At 44.1% G+C, this 23,192-nt stretch overlaps 1 protein-coding gene across 23 annotated transcripts in view; it reads left to right on the top strand.

The window, feature by feature from the left end:
- celf2 (cugbp, Elav-like family member 2) overlaps positions 1 to 22,851 on the top strand; it is a 200,162-nt gene extending 177,311 nt beyond the window's left edge. For 4 of the 23 annotated variants that reach the window (XM_031583044.2, XM_031583048.2, XM_031583051.2 and 1 more), the window contains exons 8-12: positions 2,726 to 2,789; positions 12,534 to 12,650; positions 16,073 to 16,252; positions 16,718 to 16,861; positions 18,274 to 20,232. In XM_031583044.2, the coding sequence (XP_031438904.1) occupies positions 2,726 to 2,789; positions 12,534 to 12,650; positions 16,073 to 16,252; positions 16,718 to 16,861; positions 18,274 to 18,401 (633 nt within the window). In that variant the 3' untranslated portion in view covers positions 18,402 to 20,232. Of the gene's footprint in view, positions 1 to 2,725; positions 2,790 to 10,034; positions 10,167 to 12,530; positions 12,651 to 16,054; positions 16,265 to 16,717; positions 16,862 to 18,273; positions 20,233 to 20,672 lie in introns of those variants that run through there. The other 19 variants (XM_042710057.1, XM_042710059.1, XM_042710058.1 and 16 more) reach the window with 12 other exon arrangements.
- Positions 22,852 to 23,192: the final 341 nt, after the last annotated feature.

The following is a 23,192-nucleotide window of genomic DNA, read 5'->3' as shown; positions in this document are numbered from 1 at the left end:
TTAGCGTGTTAGCCGTTTAGCTAGTTAGCCTGTTAGGTTAGCTGCTAGCTAGTTAGCCAATCTGACCAATAAGTCCCTCTCTCCTTCTTCCTCTGAAGCTGTACACTAGCCTGATAGACGCAGACTATTGATCGGGTCTGCGCAACACTCAGGCCAGACCTCGGCCAGATCCGTATTAAGAGTCTGCTGCTTTCAAACTGTCCTAGAGCTTACTTAACCCTGATAGATGTTGACTGTGGAACAGATTGCCCCCCCCCCCCCCCCCCCCCCAAATGATTGCGTGTCAGATCCGGATCAGAGTTTACGGATATCTGGGAAGTCTCATTCACTGGTTTCCATAGCACCCATGCTAGACCTGAGAGGGCAACACACACGCTGGTTTCACTTTGGCTTTCTTATTCTGTGGCTGGCTGAAGTTCTCTGAAGACAGAGACCCTGTCCAAAACCACTAAAGTAGCAGTCACGCTTACTTACGTCCTGTCATGACATCTACAGCGGGTGATTGGTCAGGTGAAAACCATGTGGCAGCCTAAATTGGGCTTGATTGGTTGTGAGACATTTTAGGCATATTGTTTCCTACCTGTCCAGATGTTTCCAATTAGAAGTCATCCCGCGCCAGTTAAAACCTTATTTTACCTGAGCCAAAGCCAGCACACACACACACACACACACACACACACACACAGACACACACACAAATACACACATTCATGGATATACTGTCCCTCAGGTTTGGAGTTATGGTATTTATGGGTTGACCATTGTTTGATTCAATTCTGAAATCTCCTCTGCACAGCAGCAGACCCTGAACTGGACACAAATCCAATCCTTCCCAGGGTCTGCTGCCACCCACTGAAACACACACACACACACACACACACCACCTCAAGTCCACGGTAGCTCTCCTCACACACGCTATCGACTCTATCTGAAGTAGACGCTGGGCTGGATTCACGGGCGCCTCAGGGCACACGAGCGCTGGAGAGCTGACAGCTGACTCAGCCTCACACACACCAGGGCCAGACCTGGGCCACACCAGGGCCACACCAGGGCCACACCAGGGCCACACCCAGGCCAAACCTGAACAGCTTTTTTAAAGATCATTTTTGGAGCTTTTTTTTTTAATCAGACAGGTTAGGGAAGAGAGACAGGAAACGAGTGGGAGAGAGATTGAAGAGTGGGATCGGGACATGGCCAAGAGCCGGAGTCGAACTCGGTAACCCGTGGTTGGGTCTGTCTTCTGTCTTAATACGTCAGCTGCTTTCTGGGACGCATGCGATGGGGTCAAAAAATATTACTAGCAAATTGCATCAGGTTCTGGGGGGGGGGCAGGGTTCTGGGGGGGCAGCTGACTTGGGAACAGACCTGGGCCAAACCTGGGCTATATATGGTAGTGTTCTATAATTCTGCAACCACGGTTAAAAAAATGTATAGACAATAAATATATAATATATAAATCGGTTGTCTTTAATCAGTCAATGCCACATATTTTCGTAGCAGTGGGTGTCAAAATTGTATTATCTTGATCCAGATTTGAGCTGAAACCTTTGATACTTGTGGTTAAAGGAGATTAGCAAAACATGAGCAAAGACATAACCAATATGATCAAGTATCAAGTTGAATAGGAATAAGGGGATTGGTCTCGGTTGAAAAACTGTATGACTAACACAATTCCTCGTCACAAACTCAAAGTCGTTCAGTTTGTTCCATGATGGTTTATGCACACACTTACCGGTGTTTAGTACACACACCTATGCTGTGCAGCTGTCATCATTTAAATACCCCTCTGGGACAGGTGCTTACTTTATTCAAGGTTCGCCCGCGGCCCTGATTAGCAGAGAAATGAATGTTAAGTAGGACGTAGGCGTAAGGGGGCGGAATTATGGAAGGGGCAGAAATAAGGCCCCATTCCATACACACAGGCCTGGGCTAGACCCTTATGAGGCTTATGATGAGTCAAAGAGTCATCAACTAGTACTTATCTCACACTTACAGTAGTTACATTCCTGCACTTTTTATTCCTTATGTAAAGTAGTATTTATTGTTACACTAGGTCTCCATTGCTCGTAGCTTGATTGTTTTCTCCTTTGTACGTCGCTTTAGATAAAAGCGTCTGCTAAATGACTAAATGTAATGTAAAATGTAATCATGCTACCAGATATGCTAGCAGCTCCTAGCAGCAAACTGAGGAGGGGTTCTGGGCTGGTGGTGGCCCTGATCTGGCGCATAGCCACTGGTTTTGGAGTCAGTTCTGATCTGTTTCTGAAGAAAGCTCTCATTTGGACCAGGTTCTCCCCAGCTGGACCGTGTGCTCTGAGGCCCTCAGGGAATAGAGCTCTTAAGTTTTTGTCTCATGACTGTGAAATATCCGTGTCCGTCTAACACATGTCTTCTTTCTGTCTCTCTGTCTGTCTGTCACCTACTTTCTTTGTGTTTCCATCTTTCTCTCTCTCTATCTCCCTCTTTATCTCTCTCTCTATCTCCCTTTCTCTCTCTCTCCCTCTCTCTCTCTCACTCTCTCTCTATCTTTCTCTCACTCTCTCTCTCTGGCTATCTCTCTCTCACTTTGACCCTCTTTCTTCCTTTCTCTCTTTGTCCCATACCATCTTTCTATCTTTCTATCTCTCTGTGTCCCTCTTTCTTTGTTCCATTCTCTATGTCTCTCTCTCTCTCTCTCTCTCTCTCTCCTTCTGTCTTGTCCTCATCTGCTGTGTCTCTTCCCCAGCTCCTACAGCAGGCCACAACCACCAGTAGCTTGGGAGCATTTAGTGGGATCCAGCAGATGGCAGGTGAGTGTGTAACACACACGCACACACACACACACACACACACACACACACACACACACACACTCACACACACTCCTCGGAGTCCCTTTGAGCTCTTACACATATACACATGCATACACACATATAAACATGCACACACACACACACACACTCCTCTGAGTCCCTTTGCAGCTCTTACACATACACACACACAAACGCATACACACACACTGACACACACACACACACTCCTCAGAGTCCATTTGCAACTCTTACACATACACACACACACACATGCGCAGACACATACACACCCACACACACACACACACACACACACACACACACACACACACACACACACACACACACACACACACACACACACACACACACCACACACACTCCTCGGAGTCCCAGTGCAACTCTTCCCCCAATCCCACTGTCTAATTAATCCAAGTGTACTAACACAGCAAGACACTATTGCTACAGTAACCAAACAGAGGGCATGTGCGAACAGTCCATCACTCCCAGGGACCCCAGGGGCCAAACACGTCCCCCATCAACTCCTAACACCCATCTAACAAGGCTACACTGACAAGCATCTTTAGCCCAGCTGGGTGTGTGTGTGTGTGTGTGTGTGTGTGTCTTTCTGTCTCTCTCTGATCCTTTGGTCTTTCTTTTCTTTTCTTTGGTTTTCCTCTCGCTTTCACACACAGTCCAAGTCTCTGAATTGCCTGAAATGCCAAGATACATTAAACATAGATATAAAAAGAGGGTGATTTGGAATGACCTTGTATCAAATGTATGAAATCTTTAGATGTCTTTAAAAGTAATAAAACACATTTGAACGTCTCATTGCTCCTCAGTGTCATGGTGAAGGCTCGCAATACTGTATTTCCTGCCAGCTGGCATTTTTAATGTGTAGCAAAGCGCGTGTTTTTTTTTTTTTTGCACATGCTCAAGGATCTTCAGCGTTAATTCTGCCTCAGAGGTATCATTCAGAGCTGCCAGTCAGTCAAACATTAAGTACCTGTGTTAGTTTGTCAGTCGAGCGTTAAGCACCTTTGTTAGTTTGTCTGTCAGATCAGAAGGAATAACAATGGCCAGAAAGGTCACTGTCATTTCTTGGCAGTTGGTAAATAAGGACAGGGTTTAGACAGCGTGAATAAATGAACCACCATACAGCAAGACGCTAGTTACATGACAGTGTTTGCTATCAATGCACCACAAGGCCAGGGAGAAGGGAATTCAACTCATTTGTGTTTTGTTTTCGTGTATTTAGCTTCTGAATAGGCTTTATATTACTTCTTTTGCCATGCAGAAAGATTTACCTCATGATGTTTGACATTGTTAGGGCCAAGGGGAAGGTGACATATTCAACTAAATGGGTTTGAAGACTGTGCAGCTGTGTAGCATCTCTGCAGTGCCAGGTTTAGCATATTATGCTTTTAATGACCCTGAGAAGTAGTGTCTGACCTTGCCTAAGTATTGCATATTCCTATGCTGTTATTATATTTGTGATTGGCCTTTGGTTGAGTGAATTTAATTGAACGTGTAAAGCTCATGTATTCAAATTAGATTTGTGGCATTCTGCTGATAGGATAGAGAGATAGGGTGCCTAGCGTTTGGGCCTGGATATTCTGTTAGTTGATTGTCATGAAAAGTTGTGTTATTTCAGCATGACTAATGTGTGCAAATGCAGGTGTGTGTCTTTGTGTTTGTGTGTGTGTGTGTGTGTGTGTGTGTGTGTGTGTCTGTGTCTGTGTGTCTGTGTGTCTGTGTGTTTGTGTGTATATGTGTGTGTGGGAGGGAGTCCTTGTTCTTCGTTAAGCTAACTCGCTGCATTTTAATCTTCTTGCTACAGACAGACAGACAGGCAGGTAGGTGGGTGGGCGTTCAGACAGCTAGACAGAGACGCGCACAGGCAGACAGACAGATGGATGCGCGGATGACAAGGAGGCAGAGGGACAGACAGGCAGACAGACAGAAACAGACAGGAACTAAGACAGGCAATCTTCTCTGCTTCATGTTAGAGAGAATCAGCTCTGTTTGGACTGTAACCACATAGGACTGTACAGGAGGACTGTTAACACACAGGACTGTTAACACTAGGGGTGGGAATCTCTTGGCACCTCACGATTCGATTCGATTCCGATTCAGTGGTCAACGATTCGATTCTAAACCGATTATCGATTCTACACCGATTATCGATTCTAAACCGATTATCGATTATCAATTCTAAACCGATAAAACGATTATCGATGCATGTCGATTTTTAAAACATCTGAGTTTGCTACTCAGAGTCTCAAATCACTTCCTACTTTGTGCTTGATAATTAAAGAAAATCAACAGATGAATTACCTTCTCTATTTTTTATTAGAGAAAAAGCTTTCCCTTGTCACAATTATGACTTTCAATGAACAATGCAATAATCGATGCAGCTTGCATTTCAACACAAAATGAATGTGTAAAAAAAAAAAAAAAAAAAAAAATATTTTTTTTTTTTTTTTTTTTTTTTTAAAATCGATTATGAACTTTTCTGAATCGAGACAGAATCGTTCTAGAGAGAATCGAGAGAAATCGAAAAATCGATTTTTTTCCCCCCACCCCTAGTTAACACACAGGACTGTAACCACATAGGACTGTTACCACATAGGACTGTACAGAAGGACTGTTAACACACAGGACTGTTAACACACAGGACTGTTACCACATAGGCCTGTACAGGAGGACTGTTACCACATAGGACTGTTAACACACAGGACTGTTAACACACAGGACTGTTAACACACAGGACTGTTACCACATAGGCCTGTACAGGAGGACTGTTACCACATAGGACTGTTACCACACAGGACTGTAGGACTGTTACCACACAGGACTGTTACCACATAGGACTGTTACCACATAGGCCTGTACAGAAGGACTGTTAACACACAGGACTGTTACCACACAGGACTGTTACCACATAGGACTGTTACCACATAGGACTGTTACCACGTAGGACAGTACAGGAGGACTGTTAACACACAGGACTGTAACCACGTAGGACTGTACAGGAGGACTGTTTTACATGACAGCAGCAGATTCTGGAGTGGATCTGGAATGCCGACACTCCTCACTCAGATGCAGAGCAGGACAGCCAGGACTACACTGCACAGACGGACCAGAACATAATGTGAAGAACACAGCAGAATAGAACATAGAACATAGAAGACCCCCGTAGAACAGAGGGGTAGAGTCAGGACAAACCTTAGAATAGAGGAAAAGACGGGTCAAAGGACAGACAGGACATTTCTCAGGTGAGGGACATGAACCTTTCATCAATACTAACCCTGAACCTACACCCAATACACCTCTCGTGAGATTTTTCTTTTTTTCTCTCTTACCCTCCTTCTTTCTGTCCCTCCTTTGTTCTGTTCTGTTTGTTCTGTTCTTCTTTGTTTCCTCTCTTCCTCCTCTCTCCTCTCTGCCCCCCTGTCTCCTGTCTCCTCTCTTCTCTCTCCTCCTCTACCTCTACTCTTTCGCTCTCTCTCTCTCTCTCATCCTCTACCTCTCCTCTCTCCTCCTCTACCTCTCCTCTCTCTCTCCCTCTCTCTGTGGTTCTTTGAGCTGCTCAGGCGCTCCGACTGCATTAACTTCTTGTCTGTTTATCAGGCTGTCAGTGAGAGTGACAGAGGTGGACGTGTATTTATAGCGTGTGACCAGAAATAATTACGCACGCTGACAATAGGGGAGAAAAAAAAAGATGTTTTTTAATGGGAAATGAATAAATAGCATAAGAATAAAGACCTCAACAATGAGCAGGTGTGTGAAAGAATAGCAGGAAACACATGTCTCGTCTGTGTCATGAGTGTGTTCTTTTAACAACTCTTCCTGCTCTTATTTTTGATCTAATTTTTTTAACAGCCATCACTCACTAAATAGAACTGTGTGTGTGGGTGTGTGTGTGCGTTCTTCTGATGGGGTCTGTCGATCGAGCCTTGTGCCTTATCCCAGGTTATGGTCATGTCTGAGTCTTCTGGGTGGCCTGCGTACAGCACAAGTACCTCTTCCTCTTAACTGGGGTGGAGATTCTCTTTCCTTTCTGTCTGGCTCACTGCAGATACCGGGAAGTAGGCATTTGTGCACCCTCTATCTCCCACCCAATATCTTTTTCACACACACACGCTATTTCTCTACCCCCCCCCCCCCCCACACACACACACACACACACACACACACACACACACACACACACACAAAACCAGCACACATACACAGCAAAGGATCCAACGCGTTCAACTTGCTCGCTGCCATCTCTCGCTGATTCTCTTTGGCCTTGCATCTGTTGCCGGGCAACGACGTGTGATTGGCAGCCGATGTTGGCAGCTGACATCTGGTGGCTCTCTAGTGTAGCGTGGGTTAGGAGCTCTAAGGAGGCCAATTATCCACGCCCAACATTCAATTAAAGCGTCCGGGATCCCGCGCAGCCCTCTCCATCTGCACACGGCCGTACACACTCTCACAGACTGCTAATGGTGCACGGAACACGTGTGTGTGTATGGGGGGGTCTGTCTGTGTGTGTGTGTGTGTGTGTGTGTGTGTGTGTGTGTGTGTGTGTGTGTGTGTGTGTGTGTCTGTCTGTCTGTCCGTCTGTGTGTCTGTATATGTGTGCACAGGATGAGATTTTGTCTGTGTGCTTAGCAGACTCAAAGTGATAAAGCTTCATGATAACTGACGGTGCAGAGCAGAATTGTTCAAATCACATGAAATGACTTTCAGCACATCAGTAGTGATTTTAGTATATTTAATATTATTTTATTTTAATAGTGATTTTATGTACAGTCAAGAAAAACAAGACAGCCTCATGCAGCAACATTCTCTTAAATTCCTCTTATATTTTCTCTTATTTTTCTGGGCAGACAAAACATAAGTCAACGATGTACCAAACAGTCTTAATCATCCAAATCTGTTTGTCTGTATATCACTTTCTGCACGGGGCCCATTGTGTTTGAGATGTGGCCCAAAACATTTTACTCAGTTTTAGAAAATTACAGGCACAAGTGTTTTAACATCAGTTTTTCTGCAGTTTTTTTCTGTTTAGACATGATATATAATATTATAAACATAATAATATATATAATACAGAATACATACAATACTTTTCCATTTTGACAGACCATAAACCATAAACGCTCAGGGAAATAAGTATAGCTTCCTTTACACGCTAAAAGCATGCGGCGGACCCAAGCGGGTGACGTCTGTGCCCGACTAATAGCTGGTCTCCTCTCGCTAATGGAGCCAAATGCAGATTGCTACTCTCAGTCTGGGCCAGCCTACGCACAGGTACTGAGTGTGCTGCCGCCGCCACCGCTGCCACGGAGCGGAGCGGGAGTTAGTCGCAGCGCCATAACCCCAGTCCTCAAGTTCCGCCAGCCAGCAGTGATTATGTGCCATTAGACGCGACGTGACGCAGCACTGGTGTGTGTGTGCTCCTGTGTGTGTGTGTGTGCTCCTGTGTGTGTGTGTGTGTGTGGGTCTCTGGGTCTGTGTTTGTGTGTTTGCCTATATGTGTTTGTGTGTTTGTCTATGTGTGTGTGTGGCTCTCTATGTTTGTGTGTTTGTCTATATATGTGTGTGTGTGTATCAAGGTCAGAGTGAAAGAGGCTCTCGAGCGCTGAATCACCCCTGTTAGCGTTAAGCATCTTTAGCGTCGGGAAACAAAGCTGCCGCCACAGAAGTGCCTCTCTAAAACTGGAGCCGCAGACGGCAGAGTGCAAAGTTAACACAACGCCAAAAACTTCTCCGCTCTTCACAGCCCGCTGTTGTTTGTGTTTACAGAGGACCTTGTTGTCACCTGTTTTCTAATGGTTTTGTCCTTAATCGGTTGAACACGTGCTGAACACTCTACCTCACTTTGAAGTGGCGCTGGATGAGAGTGTCTGCCAAACGCATACGTCGTGTAACCTCCCTTTTTAGTGGCGACAGGAACCAAAATAGAACAAGCTCATCTTGAAAGGCCATTTGTTTGTGCTGTTTGGTATATGGAGTCTTTTTTGTTATTTTAGATCTGTGTTCTGATGTGGCATATTGCCATGGTTACTTCAGAGTAAAAAAAAAAGACAACAAAAGGGGTCCTTGCTCCATACGGCCTTGGGTGAAGAGAAAGAGGATTCTATCTAAATTTATCTTTAAAAAAAATGGTAATATGTTTAAGCCAAACTTTTTTCAAACGTGTGCTAGAGGTGTGTGTGTGTGTGTGTGTGTGTTTATATGTGTGTGTGTGTGTGTGTGTGCGTGTGTGTCCGTATTACTCACAGTCTAGAGTACTTATATTTAGTCTATATGCCTTCGGCATCAGGCTGGTTTTACCACTTATCCATGTGGGGTGTCTTTGTGTGTGAGTGTGTTTGTGTCTTTGTGTGTGGGTTTGTGTGTGTTTGTGTGATCTTGCTTTCTTGTGGACATGGTCATAATAGGACTCTGTGTGTGAAAGACTTGGTCAAAATCTCAATAGTGTGAAACTCGTTCCCTTAGCTCAATGGATGACTGATGAAGGCATGTAATGATCAGCAGTGACATTCATCAGTAATGACTGTACTGGTTTTGACATTAATTGCACTTTATGAAGTACTTAATAACACTTGGCATGTCCTCTGCCACTGACGTGAGGAACACTGGGAAACACCATCACATTAAGTCTGAACATTCCCAGTATATTTTGAGACCAAAAACCATGCAGGCTGCAGTGTCTCTGTGACCTGGTAGTGTTGCACTAGTCTAGGGCAGTTTGTCTGCAGGAAAAGAGTGTGTGGTGTTTGTAATTGTAATTAAAACACTCTGCCTGAAACCTTGCCGTGTGCCTGACTACTCTGGTGGTGGTATTAGCATTCAAGTGTGAGGTTTCAGTTGGCTCAGTTTCCAGTTTGTTTTAGCTTGCTGCTAGCCTACTGTTGCTGTTGTATTATCTTTACACTTTTGACATATCAGTGTTGCAATGGCATCACTCTAGCAACCTGTTGGTATTTTGTCAGCTTGACAAAAGTGACCTGTCAGCATTAGGCTGATAGTAACCTGATTTGTTAGCGTCTTACCAGCTTGACAGGCATTTTTTAGCTTCCTGCTAGCCACGTTTTTGAGATTTGTTAGCGTCTTGCTACCCACCTTATTAGACTTTTGTTAGCATCCTGTTAGCTTCCTTTTAGAAATTTCTTTGCGCCATGCTAGCCTAGCAGCATGTTAGCGGTGTGACCCTGCTCACGCTCGTGCTCCTCTCCGTAGGTATGAACGCTCTGCAGTTGCAGAACCTAGCCACGTTAGCCGCCGCGGCCGCCGCGGCTCAAAGCACGGCCAGCCCGTCCTCCAACGCCCTGGCCGGCTCCGGGGGCTCTCTGGGAGCACTGGCCAGCCCAGGTAACCCCCCTCCCACCCCGACCCCTGCAGCCATGTTCTTCATCATACCCCCCCCCCCACACATACTTCCTGGACCATCATCACCATCATCGTCTCTATTGGCAACGCTATAGCCAATCATGGTGATGATCATCATCAGTCCCTCATCGTCATCGTTGTGGGTTGACATCCCCTGGTCATTCAAATCTGTGTTTACATTGTCGATTCAGTCATGTTCTTGTCATGGTCATCATCACCGTTGTTATGGTAACCTCTGCGGTTGTCATAGTTACCATCACTGCGTCCATAGTCCATGTTGATGACATGCTTAGTGCCTTCACACATCACCAGTGGACGTCAGGACTGAGATTTGATCTCGTCGTTAATTCCCGCTTTACAAACCTTGTCAGTTTTCCTTTCCTCAATCATTCCCTTGATTGTATATGCATGTGTATGTTTGTGTATATTTGTGTATATGTGCGTATCTGGGTATGTGTTTTGTTTTTGTGCATATATGTGTGTCTCTGTGTGTGTGTGCGTATCTAAGTATGTGTTTGTGTGTGTGTGCATGCACTGTGTTGTAGCTCCATTTGTGCCAAGGCCATGTGACATGCTGCAGTGTGTGTGTGGGGTGTGTTATTGTGACCTCTTGCTTGTGCTGTGGATTACTGGTCATAGAATGTAGAGTGATTAGTGACTTCTGTGAATGCCACTCTGGAAGCGGAACCAGAGAAGGGCACTCAACGTTTCCAAGGGGTCAGGAAATGGCGTTACACCTTATGTGTGTGCTGTGTTGCATTTTCCACTGCGGGCTGATTTGTGCGGTCGTCACACACATTCTCTCTCTCGCTCTCTCTCTCTCTCTCTCTCTCTCTCTCTCTCTCTTCTTCTTCTTCTTCTTCTTCTTCTCTTTCTTGTTCTGTCGCTCCCTTTCTCACTGCATATCAGCCTGTTTTCTCGGTCTTCTTCACAAAAGCATGTTTGTGCTTCATGGCATTGTGGACCCTATAGCTCTGCTCCCACTTTGGTCTTTTCTTTCTTTTCTACCTTTTCTGCTCCTGTTATCCCTCCGTCTTTTCACTCACTCTCAATTTTTTTTTTCTCCTTTAACCAACTTGCCTGTTTGACTGTGCTGAAGGCTGCATCGTGATTGCCTCTTCAGAAAAAAATAAAAATGACTCTTATGTGTGCATTTAAGTGTTTGAGTGAGTGAGTGCATGTTTTTGTGCGTGTGTGAATGTGTTCTGTGTGTGTGTGTGTATGTGTTTCTGTGTGTGTGTGTGTGTGTGTGTGCGCGCGCTTGCAGGATTTCATGCTCCTGCCTCCGTTCATACTCTTTCAAACCAAGGGCAGTGTTTTCCTTTAACACTCTTCCATCGCCATGTCCGTGTAAGCTCCATAAACGTGGTCAATGATATAAAGCAGCTTCACTGTTTCCTCATATAAGAACAGCAGCACACCATTCCACAGGCCTCTCAGAGACTTTTATAAAGGAAGCTCTTGCCTCGTCTCTTCCATCTCCTCCTGTGACATATTTCCCTGTTCATTCATTCGTGTGTGTGTGTGTGTGTGTGTGTGTGTGTGTGTGTGTGTGTGTGTGTGTGTGTGTGTGTGTGTGTGTGTGTGTGTGTGTGTGTGTGTGTGTGTGTGTGTGTGTGTGTGTGTGTGCGTGTGTGTGTGTGTGTGTGTGTTTGTGTCTGACACTTTATTTGGGTATCCCACCCCCAGAGACTTTACAGATGGTTTGTTGAAATTTAAGTTAAGTTTTTTTAATTGTTCACTGAACATCACTTTAACCAAACTCAACCCCCCTTAACCTTAACCCTAAATTGTATTTAACAGAGTTTCAACAGATAGTTCGTAATCTGAGCATCTGTAGTCTATAGGGGACCATCCAAATAAAGTGTGGTCGAATTTATCTATGGCTCTTACACAAGACTCTTCAATTTTTCTCTTTTCTTTTTCTTTATCTGTCTCGACCCCCTTTCACCCCTCCTTTCTCCATGTCTCCGTCCCTCTCCTTACTCTCTCTCTCTCTCTCTCTCTCTCTCTCTCTCTCTCTTTTCTTTCTCTCTCTCTCCCTTCTTCCCTGCCCCTCACTGTCTCCTCCATTTCTTCCTCTCTCTCCATATCTCTATCTTCCTCCTTCTCTCTACCTCCCCCTCTCTCCTCCTCGCCCTCTCGCTCCTCTCCTCTTTCTCCTATCCTCTTTCTCCTCCCCCTCTCTCTCCATATCTCTATCCTCCCATTCCCACCCTCCCTCCCCCTTCTCTACTCCTCTCATCTCTCTCCTCCTCTCCCCTCTCCCTCCCCCCTCTCATCCTCTCATCTCTCTCCTCCTCTCCCCCTCTCCTCCTCTCTCTCCTCCCCCCCTCTCTCCCCCAGCAGCTGGTACCACGGCTAACTCCAGTGCCATGAGCTCCCTTGGTTCTCTGGGGACACTGCAGGGCTTGGGGGCCACCATGGGCCTCAACAACATCAATACACTAGCAGGTAGTGTCAACAGTGAGTATACCAGAGCCATCTGCCTCCAGCCATCTCACCGCATCTGCCCACAGACACACACATGCACATACCCATAGATATGATCACACACACACACACACACACGCACATTCACAGACACCTGCACTCACAGAGAACACACACACACACATACTCACACACACACACACACACACACACACACACACACACACACACACAAAGAGAACACACACACACACACACTCACACACACACACAGACACACACACTCACAGAGAACACACACCTCATTCCATCCATCTGACTCATCCTGTGCTGCTTATGCTCCTGTATGGTCACAGAGAGACGCCACAGTCAAACAACACACACACACACACACACACACACACACACACACACACACACACACACACACACACACAAGCAGTTGGTAAGTTGTTCTAGTCGATTGTAGTCAACACACACACATAAAAGTGCTACGTGAAAGCATACGTTCCCCTTAGTGTACACTCACATAAATCCACTCTCTCAAACTGGGAGATCCACTCCCTCAAACTGGGAGATCCACTCCCTCAAACTGGGAGATCCACTCTCAAACTGGGAGATCCACTCCCTCAAACTGGGAGATCCACTCTCTCAAACTGGGAGATCCACTCTCTCAAACTGGGAGATCCACTCCCTCAAATTGGGAGATCCACTGCCTCTAACTGGTAAAAACTGAAGTGTAAACCAAGCTATGCTGGTCAATAAACACAAATGAGCTGAGTGCGGTTGGACAACACTGCACAAGGCGTCTCTCTCTTGGCCATCAGACAGCTACATCTTCACATTCACACTACATACACACACATACACACACACACACATACACACACACACACACACACACACACTACACACACACACACACACACACACTACACACACACACGCACCCTACACACACACACTACACACACACACACACACACACACACACACACACACACACACAAACACACTACACACACACACACACAAACACACACACTGTATTGTATTGTACTGTACTGTATTGTATTGTGCACATTCTGCTACCTCATCCGCTCCCTGGGTGTTTCTACAAAGCTGCACGAGTTTTGTCACTGTGTTTTGTGTTTTGTGCTGTGTGTGTGTGCTGTGTGTTGTGTTCCATGTGTGTTGTGTGTTGTGTATTCCATTGTGTTTCATTTTTGTATGTTGATATATGTGTGTGTGAGTATTTGTATGTGAGTCATTGTCGATCATTTTAGTGTGGCATTGTCAACATACTGATGCAAGATTAGAGATAGAAGCTATCTTAAGGAATGATGAAGTTCTACACCAGTTTTCCACTCCAAAATATACCCATATATGTTTTTTTATTATCTCAGGAGCTCTGAAACAACAATATATTAAACTCTGAAACTTCTTGTCTTGATAGCTTGCTTAGAAAAATGGAGAACCTTCATATGAGAAATGTTTAATGGAGGCAGCATTCTTCAGAGCAGGACATTCTCATAAACTACTCTGGTGGTGACAGAACACACACCCCCTTCATTAAAATGTTGTAAGGAGTAGTGTGTGTGTGTGTGTGCGTGTGTGTGTGTGTGTGTTTTATTTGTAAGACATTCTCTTAAATGGACTGTCCATCCTCCCTCGCTGACCTTTTGGATTAGGGTGTGAGTGTGTGTGTGTGTGTGTGTGTGTGTGTGTGTGTGTGTGTGTGTGTGTGTGTGTGTGTGTGTGTGTGAGCCAGTGCCTGTGTCAGACGTAATCTCCTGAGTGTGGTTAAGGCCGATCTGTATTTAATTGAATATTAAAGGTCAGTGTTGTAATCACTTGGAAATAAATGAATGGGCTGTTCTTCTGGACACAGCACGCATCAGTGGTAGTGTGTGTGTGTGTGTGTGTGTGTGTGTGTGTGTGTGTGTGTGTGTGTGTGTGTGTGTGTGTGTGTGTGTGTGTGTTACAGCACGCATCCGTGGTAGGCCAGAGGAGAATGAATGACCTGTTATCCTGTACACAGTCATCATTTGTTATTGCCCCGTGCAGACAGGGTCGGCCAGGGCAGACAGTAAATCTGGACTAAACAGACAACAAGCGCACACACACACACACATGCACCCACACACACACAAATCTGCCAGATACAAACATATATTTTAGACGCATTTACCTTCACAGATAAACACTTGCTAGTAATGCCCTCCTTACTCGCACATGCAAATGTGCACACACACACACACACACACACACACACACACACACACACACACACACACACAGAGGCTCAGGGAGGTATAGTTTAGATCTATATGATTGTCAGACATGTTCCATGTCCTAACCTGTGTGTGTGTGTGTGTCCTTCAGTGTGTGTCTGTCTTTTGGTGTATGTCCTATAAGAAATGTATTTGTCTGTAGTTGGTATTCTTATGAGTCCATGTTTATCTGGCACTGAAAACCCTCTCTGCTGGTCACGTACTGTGAGACCCACTAGCTCCTTGAATGTGGACCCGCCGCTAAATTAGTCATTTTCTACATTTAGCATCTTAATTTTCAACTCCAAGCCAGCCGTTACTGTGGAAATGTTGGATTAACTATCCTGTATTCATTTATAGTGCCAGGTTTGGCTGAGTGTTGATGTGTGTAACTGACTCATTGCAAAAGTGTACCGGCATCACTGCACAGCTAAGCAAACATGTTCAATTCAATATTGTCAATTTAATTTGGGGCTTTTCAGTGCAATAACATCAATATCGTGCCTACTTAAGGCAAATCCCTGGAAATTAAATAAATTAAATCAAATTAAATAAATCTCTCAAAATAAAACTGATGGCTTTTTTCTGGAGATGGTTATGTAAGTCTTTAAAATAGCTAAGCTAGGGTGAGCTGTGGCACAGTGGAAGGTCTGCGTGTGTGTGGTTGTGTGTGTGTGTGTGTGTGTGTGTGTGTGTGTGTGTGCCCACAAGGACATGGGGTCCAGCTTGAGGCTCCCATCTCGACTGCCCTCTCAATAAAGGCTTAAAGATGCAAAAAGGATGTTGCTATTCAACAGCCATATTGCACCAGGCATTTGTGGTTTTTAACAGATAAATGAGGACTTATATACAGTATATAGTAAAATATATTTCAAGTTGTTTTACATGTACTCTGTTCTGTCTCGTCTATACACAAAATATGTGTGTAAATTGTATGTGTGATTAATCCTTTGCTTCTGTCATTGTTCCGTTAAATTCTGTGGCATGCACATGTTAAGTCTATCGTGTTGTGTGTGTGTGTGTGTGTGTGTGTGTGTTGTAATCTGTGTGTATCGTGTTGTCCGCGTGCGTATGTGTGTGTGTGTAGTGAAGAAACACTCCCTGATCTTGAAGCTAATGAGTAAGTGGACCTCTCTTTTTCCATTGTTGGGTTTTCATGTAAAGTTGCTCAAATGCTCTCAGGTATGGCGGCACTTAACGGTGGACTGGGCGGCACCGGCCTCACCAACGGCTCGGTCGGGTCCATGGACGCGCTGACCCAGGCCTACTCAGGGATCCAGCAGTACGCCGCTGCCGCTCTGCCCACCCTCTACAGCCAGTCCCTGCTCCAGCAGCAGAGTGCCGCTGGTAGTCAGAAAGAGGGTGTGTATGTGGGTGTGTATTTGTGTGTGTATTTGTGTTTGTGTTTGTACGTCAGTATCTATTAGGGCGTAATTAATTCCAAAGGTGATGGGCTGCTCTTTTCCCACACAGCAGCAGTGTAGTGAGTAGGAAGAAGGAGAGAGCGCCTCCTGGTGGTGATGGGCTGCTAATGTCCCCCCTTAAAATAATTCTTTTTTTTTAAAACATGATTTTTTTTAAATCTTCTGGGGTACTGGTGAAGGTTTGTTTGTGTGCCAAAGGGGGAGTTTCCCTTGGTGACTGTAGTCACGAACCTTCCCCTCCGGGATTAAAACCTCCGTTCAGGAGGAGCTGTAACTCAAAGCACATTGATCTGCGCTGTCAGGACCTCAGATAGAGAGATAAATAGGTCTGTCTGTTTGTTTGTTGTTTGTAATGGGAGTCCTGTCTTGCCCCCCCCCGTCTGCCCCCCGTCTGCCCCCTCAGGTCCGGAAGGTGCCAACCTCTTCATCTACCACCTGCCCCAGGAGTTTGGGGACCAGGACATCCTCCAGATGTTTATGCCTTTTGGGAACGTGGTGTCCGCCAAAGTCTTCATCGACAAACAAACCAATCTGAGCAAGTGCTTCGGTACGGTACACACACACACACACACACACACACATACACACACACACACACATACAACAAAACTATTTTAATAGGATTTGTGGCTTAAAAGATGATTAAATGACTATGGACTACAGTACAAACAAACTTCATGGTTTTAAATAGGCTACCCGTGCGTTACACCAGAATGAACAGAAATGAATGGATATGAACAATTTAAATAGAAAGTGTCAAACTATGCTGTCACTTCATTCAGATTGTTAGAATCAATTTGATCGGATCAATTGGAAGCTGAGGAAACGGCATCCAGTCAGTCCGCACCACCTGCCATGGCCGCTCGGTAACCCAGTCATGCCGGTGTTTACCTCGTCTTCTCCCCTCTTTGTTTCCGGAAGACAGCTGCCGGCGCGCCTGTAGCCAACGAGGTGGGGCTTTTGTGAGCCGCCCGTGAAAAGCCTCTGTTTTCTGACCCCTGGGTTGGCCGCGTAATTACACCTCTAAGTGTTTGTTTATTCTTGTCACCGGCAAAGAAGAGCCTCCGCCACAACTCACTCTCCATTTTCTCCCCAAACGAGGGCGTGAAGCCTGTGAAAATCTGATAACAGGCATGTTAGTCAGGGGACAAATACAACAACAGAAAGAAAGAACGAATGAATAAAAACGAAAGAAAGAAAGACAGGAAATGTGTCTGGGAGGAGAGCAAGCAAAAGAAAGTGATTTGTCATGTATTGTGTAGCTAATGGTAGTGGTTATCATTCCCAGGTTTATGCCACAGTTCATTTCACCCATTTTTTTGTGCCTTTTTCTTTCCCTTTCTTTTTTTCTTTGTCTTTTTTTCCGGTTTTCATTCACTCCATCCCTCCATTTTTTTTCTCCACCACTCACATCTGTCTCTTTTCCTTTTTTTCTTCCTAATCCCTTCCTTTTTCTGTATCTATAAAATTTGTCTCTGCATCTATCTCTTCTTGTCTGACATTCTGTCCCTCCTGTGTTGTTTCACCCCTCTCTTTTTCTCTCTTTCTCTCTCTCTTTCTGTCTTTATCTCTCTCTTTTTCTCTCTTTCTCTCTTTATCGCTCTCGTTCTCTCTCTTGTTGTAATCTCTATTCATTTTTCTAATTTCTTTCTTTATCTTCTTCTCCTCCTGTCTCTACTTTGGTCTCTCTCTCTCTCTCCACTTCCTTTTCTGTATCCCTTTTTTCCTGTGGTCTTCTGCTCTCTCATCCCCCTCTTCCTTTTTCCCCTCCGCTCTCTTTGTCTCTGCATTTCTCTCTATCTCCCCATCTTCTCACTCCCTCTCTCCTTTTTTTGTCGTCTTTTCACTCATCCTCTCATTCATCAATGCCTTCCCACTCTTTCTCTCTCCGTCTCTGTCTCTCTCTCCCTTTCTCGTCCCTCTCTCATTCCCTCTCCCCTCTCTTCTCTCCCCCTCCAGGGTTCGTGAGCTATGACAACCCAGTGTCGGCCCAGGCTGCCATCCAGGCCATGAACGGCTTCCAGATCGGCATGAAACGCCTCAAAGTGCAGCTCAAGCGCTCCAAGAACGACAGCAAACCGTACTGATGACTAGCGCTAGGGCTTAAGATGTCTGTTAGCACTGCTAGGGTAAGTCCCCTATCCCCATCACCCTTTTATCCCAGCTCAACACACCCAAAACTACTGCCAAGCTAGCTGCCCCCGTCACACTGAGGGCTGGGAGGGGGTGGGGGGGACAGGGTAACACCTGCCGGGGTGGGAGGGGTTTTGGGCGGGGGTGGGGGGGAAGGCAATGAGGAGGGGAGAGGACGACTGTCCCTGTGTTTTCTTTTAAAGCTTTGTTTTTTTCTTATTTTTTATTAGCAGTATTACTGTTGTTATTGATCACAACTCAGTTTTTCATTGTGAAAACTCCTTCACATGAACGCTTCCATTTTCACTGTTGTTTTGTATGAATTGCAATGGGTTGGTAGCTGTTACTGGTAGGGTGTTACTCTTTGTTGTTGTTTTTCTTCCTTTTGATTTTTAAGTTGTGTACAAACTATTTGATTTCTTTTGAGTGAATATTTATGTTAATAATATTCCATTATATGACGTCAGAGATCTTTAAAAGACTCTTTTGAAACAGTATTTAATTAATTTATTTTAATTTTGTATTGTTTTGTTTGGTTGTTTGATTTGGTGGCCCTGGAGGCCTTGTTACCTGAGAGGGGCCACCCCCCTGTCGACGAGCACTGATATGCACGCTAACCTCTCAACTTTGACCTCTGGTGGCGACCTCAGGTTTTGCTGCTTCTTTGACCCCTACTTGACCCCAACCTGGCATCAGAGTGCCAAGGGCCTCACACACACACACACACACACACACACACACACTCAGATCAAACCACACACAAAAAAGACAACTTCCTCAACCATCCTCAGTAACAAACGGCGCATTTTTTGTTTGCATTTTGTTTGACGATTCCTTCTGTCTTGGAGGAGTGTACAAGTGTTCGAATTTAGTTACGATCATGGTTTTATTCTTCCATGGACAGATCATGATGGGTTTTTTTGAGAAAGAATTTTTTTAGGGGGGTGTGGGGAGTCAGAATGTCATTTCAAGATGAAGTTACATATAGATTATTAGTTATAATTCACATCAAAACTCTAACGAACAAAGGTATTCCTCGCGGGTGGGAGGGGAGAGATGAGTTCAACATACTTGATGTTTTCTTGAAAGACAAAAAGGAAATTTCACAACACAGAAAGCCACAGGCCTGTACATTTTATTTGTAAAAAAGCAGCTATATTTTTATACAAAATTTTTACTGCATCAGATTTAAAAAAGAGGACTTTAAAATTGTATTTATTGCCTATCGTATTTGACACCAGAGTTGCAAATCTCTCCAGTGAGAACCCTTGTCCAGTAGTCTTCTAATCAGTCTCCACGGTCTGTTAAATCAACACTGAAGCGCATTATATCCCCCCGTATCTCTCTCTCTCTTTTTGTCCTCTCTCTCTCTCTGTCCATCCTCTGCAAACATTGCTGGTTTGTCTTGCCCTTTGCCACCTTGTGCGTGATGACCCCTGACCTCTGTCTGGATCTCTCTCTGTGCTTTTATGGCTCTCCTCATGGGTAGTGGCTGTACACTGGTGTAGTCTCTCTCTCTCTCTCTCTCTCTCTCTCTCTCTCTCTCTCTCTCTCTCTGTATTTACATATATCTCTCTCTATATATATACCCGTTCTCCCACACGTATCATTCTGTTTATTGTTTGATGTTTCGTTTCGTTTCGTTCGTATTCTCCCAAACGAGCATCCATCCTCCTGACCACACACAGGGGACTGCTGACTGATGGATACCTTTGGGTGTGTGTGTATGTGTGTGTGTGTGTGTGTGTTTGTGTGTGTGTGTGTGTGTGTGTGTGTGTGTGTGTGTGTGTGTGTTTGTTTGAGTGTGTGTTTGTGTGTGTGTGTGTGTGTGTGTGTGTGTGTGTGTGTGTGTGTGTTTATGTATTCTTTGTGCGGGGTTGCATTTGAGTGTGTATTTCAACATAGTTTGCTGTAAAGAAACGACATCCAAAAACACTAAGTATAACATATTTAATGGGAAATCTTTCCAACACAGGTGGGTGTGCGTTATTTTTGATGGTGTCTAATGTTGTCTGTGTTGTTGTTGTTCTTGTTGTTGTGTGTGTGTTCTCATGATTTACTGATGTAGTTCTTGTTGTTGGTGTTCCTGTTGTTCTTGCTGGAGCTGTGTGTTACGTGTGTGTAACTCTTCTTTGTTCTCTCTCTCTATCTATGTCTCCCTCCCTCTCTCTCTCTCTCTCTCTCTTTCTCCCTCTCTCTCTCTCTTTCTCTCTCTCTCTTTCTAGACTCATCACCTCCATGCCCGTTAGCTCTTCGTTTGCCTAGCATGTCTGCGTGGCCCTCCTCCGTCATTGTTTCTGATGTCTTTCTGAGTTCCACCTGATCATAACCTGGTCTTCTTCTACTGACCTTTCAACTTTGAACCTTAGCTTGACCTTTGTGGAGAAAGAAAAAAAATATATTATATATATATATATACACACACACGATTTTTTTGCATGTGACCTCATTTGGGCTACTTATTTTTTCTTTTCTTTTTTGTCGTTTTTTGGAGTATAGGGGGGGGGGGTGGTGAGGGAAAAGGGGGTGTGGTGGAGGACAGATGAATTAATCAATGTGAAAAACAGATGCAGAGCTGCATTTACACGAAAGACTGAAAACTGCTTTTACCTATGGGGATACGTACATTATACCACAAACAAAGTTATTACAAGTGACGAAAAAAAGCAAATCCTGTGGCAACATAATTTCATTTTTTGTCTCCATTTTTTTTTGTGTCGTTTCACCTTTAAACAAATCTTTGATTTACCTTCTTTCTTACGTTAGCTGTTTCATTTTATTTTTTCACTTAAAATAAACTTGAACATTTGAATACAGGGGTTTGGCATGGGTCTCTGCTCCTAGTCTCACCCCTGCAAAACCACACGAGACTGGGAACCGCCTATGCCCGTTTCTATGGAAACTAGACTACTTCCAAGCATTTTTTCGTTTCTTTTCTTTTCTTTTTTTAAGGCGAAAAGGGTCGGGGTACTGTCTAGCCGATGTTTTTTCTCTCGAGTCTCTCTCTCTCTCCGAGAGTCTCCCTCATGGTTTCTACATTTTTCAGGCAGTGTAAAGTTTTTTGATAAGTAAGGGGGCCATTTTACATGGCTTGGTTTTCTCATTTTAAACAAGTGGAAAAAAAACATAAAAGTTATATATAGAACCACTTTTTTCTAGAATAGAAGAATACAAAAGATTATTAAAATAAAAGACTCACCCTGTTTCGGGTAGGGGTGTATGCTACCTACGTACGTATGTCACCTTTTTTGCTGACCTGACCTACAGTTGGACAATCCATGGTTAAAATGCACATGAAATGACCTATATTTTATACTTCTCAGATGTACAGAGGTTACGAAAAAAAAACTAAAACTCGAGAGAAAGAGAGAGTGCAGGGGAAGGAGATGAAAATAAATAAATAAATAAATACATTTTAAAAAGCAGTTTGTGTTAACCCGCGTTAGCGTCCGGTGCTTCACGTGGATTCAGTCGTGATGTCATCACTCAGTCTTACAGTCTTTTATTGTCACATGTTTTTTGGAAAGAGAAGACTAACAAAAAAAAATCAGCTTACTTGAACAATAGACAAAGCCTTTCATAATACTAATTATTATTATTATGATTATTATTATTACTATTATTATTATTACTGCTAGTACTACAGTATAATTCTTCTTTTTTTAAGTCCCTATTTGCTAAAAATGTTCTCGTCGAGTCAAAAATTAGCTACGTACAATTTTTGAGAAAATATATATTATATTATAAACAATGTCAGCTTGTGAACCATCGGTGTCTGTATGATCTGATTTTGTTTCATTATTTTATTTCCAATTTTTGTTTTTGATTCTATTGTGGGAAACAATATTTAGCTGTGTTTTCGTTGTTCGGCAAAAATGTTATTTCAATGTTTTTTGTTTATTTGTTTTTGTTCTAGTTTTTTTTTTTCAAAAAAAAGTCTTGAGTGGAGTTCTTAGTGCCAAACTCTGAAGGTACAGTACTTCTTGCCTGGAGCCTCTGTTCTGTAATCGTGTAATTATTTGATAACATGAGTATTTCATGACCTTTTCATGACCTTTGGAGCTTTCTGTGGATCCCACATATTTAATGACATGGATCTGAAAAAAAATACGGTTGTTAACTTGCTATTCTGTGGTCTTGTTGCCTGAAAAAAATGTCATGTTAATTGCTTTATTTGCTGTTGTTTGTTTCTCGCTTTTGTGTAAAGATGTGTAAAGTGCCCATGTGTCATACGTACAGCACATGCTTGACAGCTCACAATTTCACACACACACACATACACCCACAAACACACACACACACACACAGACAAAACAGCAGACCTCACAGCTCTTGTTTCTAATGATAGGTATGGGAGACCCATAAGGTTAGAGTCTCAGCAGTGGCCATTTCAACACAAACAAACACACACTCACAGAAGAAAGAGAAACTACTGATAGGACACACACACACACACACACATACACATTCCGTGACAGACCAATGTTTCTGACACACATATTGATCACTCTTCCCCCCCCCCCCCCCCCCCCTCTCTCTCTGTCCCGCTCTCACACACACACACACACACATACACACACGCTTTTTCTTAAAACGCATGCATGCAAACACACATGCATGTGACGTGAACACCGACACAAACACACACACACACACACACACACTGTCCCTTGCATTTCGTAGTGTCTCTATGTTCACATCAAAGCCTTATGTAGAGGACATAGAGGCTCCTCTCATGTTGTGTC

Source organism: Clupea harengus, chromosome 16 (assembly GCF_900700415.2).
Source record: "Clupea harengus chromosome 16, Ch_v2.0.2, whole genome shotgun sequence".
Classification (NCBI taxonomy): Eukaryota; Metazoa; Chordata; class Actinopteri; order Clupeiformes; family Clupeidae; genus Clupea; species Clupea harengus.
Note: the sequence above shows the minus strand (reverse complement) of the source record. Positions and strands in the feature narration are given on the sequence as shown.